Source organism: Borostomias antarcticus (genome assembly GCF_949987555.1).
Source record: "Borostomias antarcticus genome assembly, contig: scaffold_118, whole genome shotgun sequence".
Lineage (NCBI taxonomy): Eukaryota > Metazoa > Chordata > Actinopteri > Stomiiformes > Stomiidae > Borostomias > Borostomias antarcticus.
In genome coordinates, this window is record NW_028175823.1 from 15001 (window position 1) to 30536 (window position 15536).

Consider the following 15536-nt stretch of genomic DNA (forward strand, 5'->3'; position numbering starts at 1 on the left):
GTGTGTGTGTGTGTGTGTGTTCCCTCCCTCACCTTGCGCCCTCCGGTGTACAGGTAGTGTCCGTCGGGTGAGAACAGCAGGTGTGTGAGCCCCCCCTGGTGGCGGGCGGGCGTCAGCGCCAGCAGCTCTCCGTCCTGGCGGGAGTACAGGCCCACGGTGCGGGAGTACGAGCCGCAGGCGTAGACGGACTCACACGGGCTGAACGCCATGCAGGAGATGATGCCACTCTGACCCTGCTTCTTCACTGAGAGAGGACACACACACACACGCGCGCACACGCACACACACACAAACATGTAGGAGTCTAAATGAAGAAAGTAACAGTGTGTGAAATGCACACTAAAAAAAATCTCTACGCTATTTTACTAGGGGAGAGGGATACACACTCCAGCACCCCCACACACACACGCGCACACACACACAATCTACAAACTAACAAGAGAGCAACACTCACACACACACACACACACACAATCTACAAACTAACAAGAGAGCAACACTCACACACACACACACACACACACACACAATCTACAAACTAACAAGAGAGCAACACACACACACACTCACACTCTCACACACTCTCACACACTCTCACACACTCTCACACACACACACACACACACACACACACACACTTCCTCATCAGACCCGCGGCGAGCGCCGACTCCGTTGGTCTCACCCGTGGTGGGTCTCTCCTCGCAGTCTCTCCCGGGCCGGTCCGTGTAGAACACCCTGACGGTCTTGTCGAAGCCGCAGTACAGCTGGGCGCCGTCCGGCGTGAAGCGGAGGGAGTGGGCGGCGGTCAGCTCGTCCAGGTGGTTGTAGGGTCGGAAGCTGGCGCGCAAATCGCCGTAGAACGCGTCCCAGATGTGCACCGGGTTGTCACGGCTACTGCTGGCTATACTGGGGAGAGAGAGGGAGAGACTATAAGAGAGAGAGAGGGAGGATGGGGGGGTCGGAGAGGGAGGATGGATGGATGGATGGATGGATGGATGGATGGATGGATGGATGGATGGATGGATGGATGGATGGATGGATGGATGGATGGATGGATGGATGGATGGATGGGGGGGTCATAGAGGATGGATGGATGGATGGAGGATGGGGGGGGTGGTAGAGGATGGATGGATGGATGGATGGATGGATGGATGGATGGATGGATGGATGGGGGGGTCATAGAGGATGGATGGATGGATGGAGGATGGGGGGGGTGGTAGAGGATGGATGGATGGATGGATGGGGGGTGGTGGAGGATGGATGGATGGATGGAGGATGGGGGTCGTAGAGGATGGATGGATGGATGGAGGATGGGGGGTCGTAGAGGATGGATGGATGGAGGATGGGGGGGGGTGGTAGAGGATGGATGGATGGATGGATGGGGGGTGGTGGAGGATGGATGGATGGATGGAGGATGGGGGTCGTAGATGATGGATGGATGGATGGAGGATGGGGGGTCGTAGAGGATGGATGGATGGAGGATGGGGGGGGGTCGTAGAGGATGGATGGATGGATGGATGGATGGAGGGTCGTAGAGGATGGATGGATGGATGGGGGGTCGTAGAGGATGGATGGATGGATGGATGGGGGGGGGGGTCGTAGATTATGGATGGAAGAGCGCGCGTCGCCTTCGCCCGCGTTTGCAAACAGCAAAGGAAATTAAACCATGAGTCATTGTCATCGGCGGCAGACAAAGGCGGCCGGCTTCTCATCCCTTTAACAGCCCGGTGGTCGACACACGCACCGCGGCGGCTCGTTAGAGGAGGGGAACCGGCTAACGCGCTCGCGCGTGTGTGTGTGTGTGTGTGTGGAGTGTGTGAAAGCCCGATGTGTTCCGTCAATAGGCTCGACTCTTTGTTCCAGCGTGGGGGGGTGGAGGGGGGGGGGAGAGGGGACCAATTGTAGTCCAGTGCTGCTGCAGCTTGGCCCGGGGGCGGGTCTGGAGCAGAGCCTGGGTTGGAGCGCTGCCCAGACACCAGCGCCACAAAGAGGCCCCACCAGTCACCATTCTGCACCCACAGAGGGAGAGGAAACAACCACACAGGGGAGGCTGGCAGACGGAGGTGGAGAGAGGGAGGGAGGGTTGTGAGGGGGGGTTGTGAGGGGGTGGGGAGGTTAGCAAGGGAAGAGGGGAGGTGGGGGGTTTGGGGGGGGGCATGGACCCCGGCTACCTCTCCAGCTGCACGCTGATGACGACTTACGAACGGAACTCACGGCACATTTAAAGAAAACAACACTTGTGATGATGTCACCCGTCCCCCGCGGCGATCGCCTCCCGTCAGACGACCGGGCCGAGAGCCCCTCCTCCTCCTCCTCCCCCCCTCTCCCCCTCCTCCGCCTCCCTCTCCTCCTCCCCCCTCTCCTCCTCCCCTTCCCCCTCCTCCCTCCCCTCCTCCTCCTCCTCCTCCTCCTCCTCCTCCTGCGAGCTGCATGGCTCCTTTGCATGCCCTACTCCGTACGCTCGTACCGAAAAACCCAGCGATTCTGAATCCCTCCCTGGCGCATGAGCGCAGAAGACCGGCACACTTCGTCCCGTCAGAGGGTTCCACAACCCGCCCCTAACCCCTGATTGGCTTGTGGGGAGTCATCGTCGAGCGGCGCGGCAGGAAGTAGTCAGATCGCACTAGTGTCTTCGTCCTCTCAAGTGGTTCAGTTCTGCAGACAATTACCTCCGCCCCCCCCCCCCCCCTCTCCCTCCTTCCCCCGGGAGAGAGAGTGTGTTCCTGGGGAGGCCCACGCTGAGGAGCCCTCAGGGTCATAAAGCCCACTGGCCAGCTAACGAGGCCTCGTTAAAGCGGCTCTGCCCGGGACGCCGCCGCGCTCGGCGGTTAACGGTTATCGACTCCGCAGGACGCCGGCGATGGCGTAATCACGGCCCAGCTGGAGCTCTGACACACACACAGACACGGCACGGGAGACAGGAAGAAGAAACGCCGTAGTCTGGAAGTCATGAAGCCCTGGGAGGCGTCTGGAGGGCTGTTATGGCGCTGAGTCATTCTGGCTCTGCACCAATCACACCGAGCCAGGAGGGGACGCGGCCAACTGGGCACGCCACGACCGGACAAATATACACCCCCCCCCCTCCGAAACGACCCCCACTGTGCTGTTTGAGGACTAGTCTGCGCTTTGCGGATAAGCCTCGTCATTCGTTTATTCCCAGCCCAATCAGTGGCGCCGATTCATGCGTTCGGCCAATCGGTGGCGACGGGAGATTCTTCCCAGACTACGTGAAACACCAACCTAGCAACGGCTCCGCCCAAGACAATTGTGATTGGTTAGAAGAAATAATGCTTTTTTTCCTCCCCTATCCCCGAATGGTCATGAGTCTGAGCCTCTCTCCAGCTCTGACTGGCACAGCGTGAATGAAGCGTGGAGAGAGGAGGTGTGGCTACGCCCGCTGGTCAAGGTCTGACCCCCGTCTGACCCTCCTCTCTGACGGTGTGTTTTCCTTGACGGCGTCGTGCTCGTAGGGCACCGTCCTCAGCAGGGGCGGAGCCTCGCGGGGTCACATGACCTCCAGGGCGCCGTCGCTTCCGCTCGTCAAGGAATGCAATTCAAGTTGCTAGTCGTTTAAACTATGAAAAGAATTAGCGCCAAGTCATCTCACACACATCAGTCTTGACTGGACAGAGCCTAACAACGACCCCAACAATAAGACCTGAGTCTGCGCGTTGTTTAGTCACGCCTGGCGCCTGTCTAAATGGACGGCACTTATATAGCGCTTTTCCACCTTAGCGGCACTCAAAGTGCTTTACAATGGCCTCTCATTCACCCATTCACACACACATTCACACACCAATGGCGGTAGCTGCCATGCAAGGTGCTAACCTGCTCATTGGGGGCAATTTGGGGTTAGGTGTCTTGCTCAAGGACACTTCGACATGTGGACAGTCGGAGCTGGGATTCGAACCGCTGACCCTTCGATCATTGAACGACCCGCTCTACCAACTGAGCTACAGCCGCCCCGTCTATTCAAGTGTGTGTCGAGAGAAGGGTCCAAGAGAAAGAGAGAGCGCAGTTCTACAACGTTATTGAGTCGGGAACGATTCATTTAGGTTGTGTCCGATGACCTGGCATATAACCGTTCGACTGGATCCATGAGAATCACATCCAACGTGGTCTCAGGTGTTGATAATGTTGATTTCTCTGAAGAAAAATGCAGGCTCAGGTTTGAGTAAGCGTGGTCACTGCATGGTCACTGTTTCATAATGTCATAAGGCCAGACTATGGATCTTATCTATGGTTTGAGTAATGCCGGGCTCAGACTACAGGAGTTTTGGGCCGATTTATCCCCGATTCACCCCTCCCGACAATCGGAGGAGAGATCTGGTCTGGAACGTTGGTCGGGGGCCGATGATCGGTCCAGATGATCTTGTAATGTGAGGGGTTTACAGATCCAATCTTATACCTCCCGATCGGCTCGCAGACCCATCGGGGCGGCCCCGATAATATCAAACAAGTTTGATATTTAAGATTATTACGTCCCGACTTTACAAGTGAGACGGCGAGACCAGTGGTTCGTTGCTCCCTCGGGCGCGATAAGATCCTGTAGTGTGTGATGAGCCGTTATTTTCAAATCTTGCCGTGTGTGCTTGTTTGAGATGCGCAAGAAGAATATCTGTTAAGATTCTCCTTATGTGCGTGATGTAACCCGATTTCGAAATTGGTTAGGATTTTCAATATCCTGTAGTGTGAGCCCGGCGTAAGCGTGGTCCCTTATCCCTGCATGTCACTGTTTCAGACTACCGATCTCATCCAGCTGCCTGTTCATTATGCTGTATTGGCCTGTATCACCTACATCACTGTAGTTTTAAGTTTATTTCAACTAATAGCGATGACACAATTACAAATATGCTATTTTTTTAGGCTATTTTTTGCACAGTATGCCATTATTTCTTTCACTTTATTAGAGAGAGAGAGAGAGAGAGAGAGATGAGAGAGAGAGAGAGAGAGAGAGAGAGAGAGAGAGAGAGAGAGAGAGAGAGAGATTGTGTGTGTCCACTCACAAGCAGGTGTCTGGGTCCAGGGAGCTCATCTTGGGGTACCAGCAGTAGTCGTAGATGGTGTCCCCCTCTGCCATCTTCAGAACCGGACTCTTCAGGGGACGAGGGGAAGATGCAGAAAAACAAAGGGATTGGGAGTGTGAGTGTGTGTGTGTGTGGGGGGGGGTGGAGAGATACAGACCGAGTGGACGGGAGAGAGGAGATGTGAGAGAGGTACCAGTCTCCTCGTCTGCCCTCGCCAAGCTGACCCCCAGAAGTCATTCAACCATTCAAAACATAAAACTTCTTCCTCTTGGGTAAAAATGGCGGAGAGCCTCGTTTTGAATTAAAGCTCTTCAGGTGAGCTTTGGCTCGAAATGTCCCGAATTCAATCGGCTATACGGGAGCTACTGTGTGAGGATTCTCATCTTTCTTCATGTTTTGTTCTTAATCCAGCGCCTGACTTAATTTTGGGATGTGCGTAGGGCTGTAACGATTATTACATAATCGTCAAAATGCGATTATTTTTTCTGACTGCGATTGTTTTTTGTAACCGCGGTTATGATTAAAAAAAAAAAAAAGAAGAAAAAAAAAGACGATTAATTGTCAACAACTCTGACAATTATTGTAATAATCGCAATTATTTTTCTGACAATTAATCGTTAAGCAAAATTCATAATCGTTACAGCCCTAGATGTGCGCGACTTTTCCCTCTACTTTGCGTTTGGAGACTCACCAGCTCTGTGAGCAGGTCCCAGCTGTAGCTGTAGAGCTCGGGGGGCAGGTTGTAGACACGCAGCACGTTGTCCGCGCTGTTGGTCAGGATGCACGAGCCGTCCGGCGCCCTGGGGGGTGAAGGAAACGCGCTACACACATACCGGGGGAAGACCGGGCCTCCCCCTCACCCTAACCCGGGTCCGTATCCTTTTCCTACCCCCTCCCTAACCCCGACCCCTGCCTCTACCTGGACCCAGGCCCACACACAGACATACACCAGTCCTGGGCTCAGATCCCCTCCCCCTCACCCTAACCCGGGTCCGTATCCTTTTCCTACCCCAACCCCTGCCTCTATCTGGGCCCAGGCACACTCACACACACAGACATACACCAGTGTTTGCCATGTCTCTCCTATGATGTTATTAGCCTCTCTTACTCTGAAAATGTAATTTAATGTTATTTATTGCTTTATAAATGTTCTTAGCCGGTAGACAAACATACTCCAGGAGCTTGCTCGATCGCCTTGTTGAGAGGGGTCAGGGAAGAATTTTTACAGCTCACTTATCTGGCCCCCGGGTGATTACTGTTTTTTTTTTTCTTCCCTCTGGAATATGTAGAGAGTGGGTCGTATGCCCACCTCCCTTGTTCTCTGTAAAGCGCATTGTGTTGCCTCTGGGTATGAAATGCGCTATACAAATAAAGCTTTGATTGATTGATTCAGAAGGCCCAGGAGGGCAGAGAACGGGCGACCAGAGCGCTAGGAAGCTTAATCACGCAGGTTCAGTGTTTTCGGAGGGGGGTCTTACCATTTGCAGCCTTTGAGGTAGTTCTCGGGGGGGTTAGAGTACTCAGTCCAGGAACCCGTCAACATTTGGGGGTGCTGGCTGAAATCTAGGCCCAGGCTTTATAGACAGGGATGGAAGGGGGGAGAGTAGGCCTCAGTCTGGGTTTCTACGGTGTGGATAGACAAGACAACAAGGGCCAACAGAATAGTTTCAAGAAACACTGAGCACAGCCATGTTCAACACTAGGGCTGGGTATCGAGTCGAATTTCAAGAATCGATTCGACTCCGATTCACAAGGTTCAGAATCGATTATCACGATTCAATATCGATTCGGTTAGTGTTACTAAAACCTTTTTTTTTTTTTTTGCTGTAACCTTAATTACTTGACTGCCAAGTTATGCAACACATCAATACTAGGGCTGGGTATCGATACTGATTTCCAAAAATGAATGAATGAATCATTGAATGAATTAATGAACTATTCATTCCTTCATTTATTCATTCATTCATTCAATAAAAGATCTATTTTGGGATTCATGAATCGATTCTGAATCATTTGATTCAGAATCAATGAATCGATTTTTTAAACCCAGCCCTATTCAACACCTGTGCAAACTTAGACTCAGCTTACTGTTGTCCTTCACTGGGGCTCTCCTGCTCCTCCTCAGCCTTCTCCTCCTCCTTCTCCCCCTCCTCTTCTCCTCCTCCTGCTCTGTCACGCTCATCGTCATGTCCCCCGTCTCCATTCTCCTTGAACTCTGTATCTCCATCGACCGCCACCTCCTCTTGTCCTGCTCCTCCACCATCAACTACAACTCCCAGGTCACCTTGCAGGACTGACCCTGTAAGGAGTGACACAATGATGTGAGTTAAGCACCCTTTCCTGACTCAGCTTTTTCACTATCGATAAAAAGTTTTACAGAGTCAAACTAGGCTCGGGTGAGTCAAGCTAACCCAAACTAGTTCGCAAAAGAAAGAAATCTTCAAGTTGAATCACAGAGGCCGAAATTAATGAGTATTTCACCTCCACCTTGCATCAATTCCGCCATGTCTTCCTCCAGGCTTACTGGCTGCTCTGCTGGTTGGCCGTAGGTCCCGGGCGGGTCCAGGCAGAGTCTCGGCCCTTCGACGCCCAGTCTGGGCTGCTTGGCGTCCGGAGGCGCCTCGTTCTCCACGGTCTCCCCGAGCATCGAGCTCTCGTCCTGCGCAGGAAGGGGCGGCGCTTGAGGGGGCTCGGTATCCGCCTCCGCATCCTGCCCGACACCGCCCGCACTTCCTGTCTCTCCGCTCTCAACTGGACCTGACATCTCTCTAACTCTCTCTCTCTCTCCCACTGTCCAATCCCTCTCCTCTATCTTGCTGTTGTCTTCTTCCTCTTCTCGGGTCCCTGGTTCCTGTCAGACGTGGGTGGGGTAGGTGGTGCTCGGGTAGTGCTTCTTCCGGCAGGATGGTTGTCTGGGTCTGGAGGAGGGTGAGGACATCACACGATCACAGCACCCACTGCACCCTGACGGACGAGAGAGAGGTGGAGGTGAACTCACATGGGAACCAGAAGCCAGGGGCCAGGTTTCCCAGAAGCTTCTTTCGTTAAGAGGCTCTTGGGCCATTCATTTAGAGCGTTCTGATTGGTCAACTGGTCTGGGCAAGCTCTCTGATTGGTCAACTGAATGGGCTAAAGAGCCTCTTAACGAAAGAAGCTTCTGGGAAACCTGGCCTAGATCAACATGCACGGATATCTCTTTTGGCTGGTTAAAGGTTAGCTCATCTATGAGTTAGCGTTAGCCGGCTAACACAGTTATCCATGTACATGTGCGTCTGGATAACAAACGTGTTTAGCCAGAAATACATGTATTACACAGTTGACGTACTAAATGTCATTCATTCATCATGTTTACTAAGTGTAAGTGTAATATTGCTGGTTTGCTACCTCGTCAAACGCATTACTAGCCTGTTAGCATGCTAGCTACCTGTTAATGCATTACTAGCCTGTTAGCATGCTAGCTACCTGTTAATCAGCTCCTTTTCTCTGCGTTCAACCAGTCAAAGTTGTTTCTTCACTCGCTCGTCCTTCCACCGTGCTTTAAATGACAACTCCTCTATTCTGCTCAAATACTACCGGGATAAGTAGTATTAGTATTAGTCCCGAACTCATGCTGTGTAAACACTGGGAGTCGCCATGACACACGCTGTTGTTATGCAGCTATCGCGAGATTTGCATGACACACGCTGTTGTTATGCAGCTGTCGCGAGATTTGCATGACACACGCTGTTGTTATGCAGCTGTCGCGAGATTTGCATGACGCACGCTGTTGTTATGCAGCTGTCGCGAGATTTGCATGACACACGCTGTTGTTATGCAGCTGTCGCGAGATTTGCATGACACACGCTGTTGTTATGCAGCTGTCGCGAGATTTGCATGACACACGCTGTTGTTATGCAGCTGTCGCGAGATTTGCATGACACACGCTGTTGTTATGCAGCTGTCGCGAGATTTGCATGACACACGCTGTTGTTATGCAGCTGTCGCGAGATTTGCATGACACACGCTGTTGTTTTGCAGCTGTCGCGAGATTTGCAGCTAGTCACGCTGGTCACGAGGACAGCAAATAAACATCTCTAATGATGTCACCACGAACTCATCTTATTATAGCACCTTAGAATAATTAGAATAATCGTTTTTACCGGTTTTATAAGCTCATGGACACACCTGGAACAATTATGAGAGTCACATTTATAGCTTAAATGTTTTTTTTATTGTACTAATTTTGTTCTCTTCAAACAAACAAACAAAAACCAAAACTATTTACACTTTTCTTTAAATTGTTCTTTCCCCTCCATATGCATGTTGTTACATGTACGCTTTCATCTCAAACATTCAAATAAGTTGAAGCGAAGGAGCCGAGTTGACTTGTTGATGGTTAAAAAGAGGAAGATTATAATCTGATCAAAATCTGCTTGTCGGATATGAATTAGCTAATTTCATGAATTGAAACATCAGTCAAAAGCTGTTGTTGGGTCTTCCCTGGAGCCTTGCTACCGTGACAACATAACTTTGATGGGTCTGACTGCACAACAATTTTGACAGTTGGAGACGGACAACCCGCCAAGCTGGCGCCATCTGACAGCCAACCACCCAGCTCCAACAACAAAGACTCCCTTTCAAACATGAAACGCACAAATATGACAGTTCAGACAATTGTACTTGACAGATGGCTGCATCTAAAACCAGCACCCACTTCAAAACGAGTGTCACTGCCCAAGTGAGAGAACTTTTATCTGAGAACGCCCTTGAAGTCACCACAGACTGCATACGCTGCTGTTACAGCTCAATCAGAACTGTTATCCACCAAGTCTCCAATCTGCACTGAAACACAGCAAATAGAAAACTGTCACTTAAAATGGAAACACCAAAAGCTACTTGTGAAAAATATCGACGAGGACAACCATTAATCAACTGCACTGATGGAGTAAAAGTAACACATTATTTTGACCCACAAGTCACAAGAGAACCCCTGAATAAAAACAGTATAAAATCAAATTTCCAGGATTGGAAACCGTCACCTTCAACTCCTCTCAGACGACAGAATATATAAACTGTCAAAAGCTCTGACTCCACCTTATGATACAATGGGTTCCGTTGCTCGGTTCATTTTCAAGATCCTTGGGAACATTTTTTGTAAAATCTACATGAATATTACGATTAGCTCTAAAGCAGTCTAGTATGTAGGCTATGAATAAGCATATGAGTGTGTCTGTATACTGACTCCACCCACCCCTCCCCGTCAGCACAGGCCCCGCCCTCCTCCTCCTCCCAGTCAGCACAGGCCCCGCCCTCCTCCTCCCAGTCAGCACAGGCCCCGCCCTCCTCCTCCGTCAGCACAGGCCCCGCCCTCCTCCTCCCAGTCAGCACAGGCCCCGCCCTCCTCCTCCGTCAGCACAGGCCCCGCCCTCCTCCTCCCAGTCAGCACAGGCCCCGCCCTCCTCCTCCCAGTCAGCACAGGCCCCGCCCTCCTCCTCCCAGTCAGCACAAGCCCCGCCCTCCTCCTCCTCCCAGCCTCAACCTTCAGCTACATGGAGTTATCGGCATTCAAAACTGAAAACCCAAACATCTGAGTCACTTTCGTCTCAAAAGAAAAAGGCAAAAAAAAGAAAGAAAGGCAAACCACCACCATCATCAGGCGTCGCCAACTGATCTATGTAGTAGCTAACATGTTTAACAGATGTAAACTGTATACTGTATATGCTAATAGGTTAGATATCATCATTGAAACACAACAGTTCTGTTAGCCAATAAGAGATGCTGTTTGGTAGGACGTTCCCTCTCCAATCAAAAGCTACTTCTCATGTGACGCAGTCTAACCCAGTTCTCTGTTTAGTTACACAACTTGTTTTGAGTTTGCAATCCAAGGCGGATCTGTACAGTTAAGGCATGTCAACAGAAAGACAAAGAAACAAACCCCAATGGGGGAAAACATAACTTTTACATTATTTACAGAGCATACAACGCTCAAAGGGTATGGTGTTGAGTCTTGCCACGTGTGTGTGTGTGTGTGTGTTTGGGTGTGATGCAGGCTCTTTAGTCATGTGCGTTAAGTGTGGATATAGAAAAGGCCCTATGTGTGTGTATCTTTTTATGTGTGGAATTATTTGACACATTCTAGCTATATGTTAAAATGTGTGTGTGTGTGTGTGTTTAAGAGAAGTCCTCTTCTCCACCATGTTCCTCTGCCACCCTGGTAGCTGTTGCTGCCAAGTCAGCCACCACCAGGGAGGGGGTTTACCCTGTCCCTCCCACCCAGCCCTCGGCCCTCAGTCCTGGGTACGAGCCGAGGCTTGCAGCTCCCTGCAGTGGGGATACATCCATGCTGGAACGGTCTTCCAGAGCAGTCCATCTCTCTGCTGCTGGGGAAGACTCATGATGGCCGACCTCTTCCTAGTCCGCTGGGAAAACTCTAGCGCCCACAATGCACTGCAGAGGTGTAGGTGAGTCTAGAAGAGTCTCAGAGTGGAAGATCAAAGGCCATGGATCCCCCTCCCTCTCCCTCGAAGGGAAATTCAGAATTACGGGAACCTGTGTGACGACAGAAAAAGAAAAGTGAGTCAAGATCTCCAAAAATGTTACTTTGATGATAAAATTGGCCCTAAAAAAAAGACAACATGGCTAGCAACAAACAGGACCAACATATCCACCAGGAAGAGTCTGAAAATCAAGTTAACTTAAAACCAAGTTAAAGGTACCCAATGAAACGTGAATCAAAACAATCGGTTCTTTGTTTATTTTCGAAATTCCTCGATTATATGGTTCCTTGTAGTCTAATAAACATGTTGAATCACTTGAATGTCGTTCCTACCTTGTAATTTCTTCACAAAATGATATTTAGCTAATGTTTTGAAAACAACAAAGATCGTCACTATTATGTGCTCCGCGTATTGACGCAATGACGTAGTACGCGATTTTCGGCGACCACCTTCTCAAATTTGCTCTAGAGCGCATACTAGTGGTCAAAAACTACATTGGGTACCTTTAATGTAAAATACAACATGGCATCAGCAGACGTCTCACCACCCACATAGTTCTCTCCTGCCGCCCGTCACTCCCGTGGAAACCCCAGGGCATCTGGGTACCAGGTCCCCTCCATCCATCCCTCCATCCATCCATCCCTCCCTCCTTCCTCGGCTGTCTGGTGGTCCGACAGCCTGGGCGTGGTGATGCAGCGCCCACGTTGATTAACCGTCGTCGTCATCATCATTCGGTGAGTCGCTGCACGTCACCCAGCTCCGTCCGTCATCTTCGTCTTCTCCCCCTCCTCCCGCCCCGTTTGCTTGAGGAACATTCACTTTCACTGCTGAAGATCAATGTCTCGTGAATTTCCTTTATGGAGGATCGGGTCTGGTTCGTCTTTGTCCCAGTGATCTCTCCTCCGAAGGTCATTAAAAAAAATATGGGTATGTACAAGAGCAAGGCGGTGGGGGTCTTCAGTTAGTATGTCCTGTAATATTCTGTTTTTTTGTCGTTTCATGTTTAAAATCTCGTTTTCAGCGAGACGGCGTCGAGCCCCAGTCGCCAATCAAACCTCTCGCTGTATTTGTGCTCCCGTTCCCAGAATGCAATGGAACATCACAGCTTGAATGAACAAAAGTGCATAGTGAAGTGTTTGAGGGTGGGCACAGGGTGCGAGTGTGTGTGAGGGCTGAGGGCTGTAGCTCTACTCCTTGGCTCACGCTTGCTACCCCTCCGTCACCCCCAGACGAGGGCCACCGTGACCACACACTCTATACCCTTAACCCTCTTTCAAAGGGAAACATAAAAAGATCATAAACTCTGCCTATACACAGTCCTATCGAAGGAAAATGAATGGTAGGTTTACGGTTATGAACAGTCTCAATATTCTGTCCTTTTTTCCTCCTCTCGTCCACTCCGCACACATTGTCCATTTTTGCTTTTTAGGTTTTGCGGAGCGGAAGGAAGAACTCAGCTGGAGCAGAGCTGTTGCCAGGATGCTGGGATTCAAAGTACCAGTTAGCCCCACTTTTCCTCTTCAGTCAGACCTTTTCATTCCACCAATAGAAACACAGCCGGTCCCTCCCCTCGTTCAAACACAGGCAGAAAAAAATATTTAAAAATCATAATCTAAAAACCAGTAAACAAAAGTAACACAGCCCCCTTTCATCCAAAAAAAACCAAACGTTGTGACAAAAATGTAGACAATCTTTGATTTTTCGCGCTCTTTCTGCTCCTCTACGATCTGCCAGAGTCCCAAGGAGCCACAGCCAAAGAGTTTTAGTTCGTTACATGTAGATGTCTTTGCTCCTTCTAAAAAACATGCCGTTCGTTGCCCGTATTGCAGAAGCGCACTTGCAAAGAGCCCAATCGTCCCTCCCGCCCCTCTCCACGAAACCCCCCCCCCCCCCCCGAGATATCCATGTAGTCTGTAAACAACCAAATCTCCAGAAAGGAATTAGAAAAGTCTGTTTTTTTCTTTATCAGTCTCGTTGACATTTGTAGGAGCAGGATTGTAGAGGCAGTGAGTTCAACTGTAGCAATCCATGAGTTCTTTTCTCCTTTTGTATTAAAAAAAGACCTCTCAACTTTTCTCTTTGAAGATTTTTTTTCCCGTTTTTTTTTTTTTGCGTTTTTCAAAAATTTGGAGGAAAAAACATCTGGTATCAGCACGGTTTCTAGTCTTTTTTTGGGAATACATTCAATGTTTTCTTAAGAAAGAAATAATACAAACACACTTCACATGCCGATAAAGAAACAAAATTAAGGGGGGGAAAAAAAAATATTAAAATGAACAAACAAAAAAGTAGCAGCCCCAAGTGCTCAACATAATCTTAGTTCAAATACTTTTTAAACTTTGTATTGTAATGTATATATTCATATATATTTTCATTAATATTTTTAAAAAATCAATATCAACAACAATGAATATAGGTAACACAATATACTAACATTTTGTGCACCGTCCTGTGCACTTGCACAGTCGGATGCTCTAGTTTTACAGTCTGAAACTCCGCCCCTTTCATTCACCAGTTGGAGAGCTGACAAAAGGCAACATGATAACATCCCAGGAAAACAACAAGCTGGACTCATCTTCCAATAGATCCCCAGGCTAAACTAGAAACCCTTTCTGGTCTCTCTTACTCCCTCACTCACACACACACACGCACGCACGCACGCACACCCACACAAAAGATAATGTCTCAATGGCCATTCATGCTTTTTCTCCAAGTTCTGAGGCACAATTGTGCATTCATACACATACGACACACCCACATAAAGATGAGTACCTGTAGTACTTACTCACCTCTATGACCAAACACACACACACACACACACACACACACACAGATGTCCAAAGTAGCGTCCCCATCTGTCCGTCGTCACAGAGGACCACAGACCATGTTGGACAGGAGACGAGGAGGATGGGGGACAGACCTCATCTCCACCCAGAGGGGACACAAGCGACTGGCGAGGGCTGGTCCACTTGAGCCTGGGAGCAACGAAGCTGCTATGTACAAAACCTGGGACGCACATCTAGCTGGGGACGACAGGCTGGTAGAGAAGGGATATGTTGTGCGATTGCCCTCTCTCTCTCTCTCTCTCTCTCTCTTTAGCACTCGTTCAATCACTAGATCATTCAGAACACAGATACAAAAGAAAAAACCCCTTTAACAAAAGGAGAACACATTCTACTCATGAAATTACAAAATTATCATTTCAACAAAAAAAAAAGAGAAAATGGCCTCTCGTTTTATACATCTTGGTAAGCAATGAAAAAAACAAACATTGTGCAGATTGGCATGTTACTGATACACACCAGCCTACTCACACACACACACTTTCACACACACATTCATTCACTCAGACACACACACACGCACGCAAACATTCACAAAAATATTAATCTCTATACCTAACCCCATGTTTTTTTTTTTTTTATGTTTTTTTATGCAAGTGCAAATCTTCAAGTTTTTATTATCCATTTTAATAGCTTTACTTTTTATATAAATGTATTTCTTTATAAAAAAAAAAAAAAAATTGAAGAAAAAAACATCAACAGTGTTTGTCTTTCAAGAAAGGATTTGTTTTCTGATAAGGTTTTTCAAAATAAAGGTCCCCCTGACTTCGCAAAAACAAAACACCTAGTCGACTCCACCGACCAACTGACCACCCTCACCTTCCAGTTCTGATTTTCACACGTGTGTGTACATGTGGTATCGTGCGTAGATTCGATAACACACATACCACATGTACACTGATTCTGTGTCCAATACGAGAAAAGCAACAAAAAAAAACCTATTCAAATCCCATCTTGATAAAGTGCATTAGTTTGAGTTTAAGGTGCTTTTTCTTTTAAGTGCCAGAGGATACCATCCTACCCCCCTTTCTCCCCCCAAAACTCTCATCCCACAAGTGAATGGATGAGAACGGACGGGGGTAGCCCACCTCAACAGGGCTCCCCTCCGCCCGTTCCCCCACTCCCCCTGTCCTGTCTGTGCCCCCCCCCGCCCCCCGCCCCCCACGGTGTCCCCCAGCAGTGCACATTCG

General features: G+C 49.2%; 1 protein-coding gene across 1 annotated transcript in view; it reads right to left on the reverse strand.

Annotated features, from left to right (window-relative positions):
* Positions 1 to 8655, reverse strand: part of wrap53 (WD repeat containing, antisense to TP53) — an 11602-nt gene extending 2947 nt beyond the window's left edge. The window contains exons 1-8 of the mRNA XM_084463062.1: positions 8490 to 8655; positions 7509 to 7991; positions 7116 to 7326; positions 6506 to 6601; positions 5719 to 5827; positions 5007 to 5095; positions 683 to 906; positions 33 to 244 (exon numbers count right to left, since the gene is read on the reverse strand). Of these exons, the coding sequence (XP_084319188.1) occupies positions 33 to 244; positions 683 to 906; positions 5007 to 5095; positions 5719 to 5827; positions 6506 to 6601; positions 7116 to 7326; positions 7509 to 7791 (1224 nt within the window). The 5' untranslated portion in view covers positions 7792 to 7991; positions 8490 to 8655. The remainder of the gene's footprint in view (positions 1 to 32; positions 245 to 682; positions 907 to 5006; positions 5096 to 5718; positions 5828 to 6505; positions 6602 to 7115; positions 7327 to 7508; positions 7992 to 8489) is intronic.
* Between the last annotated feature and the right edge of the window lie 6881 nt (positions 8656 to 15536).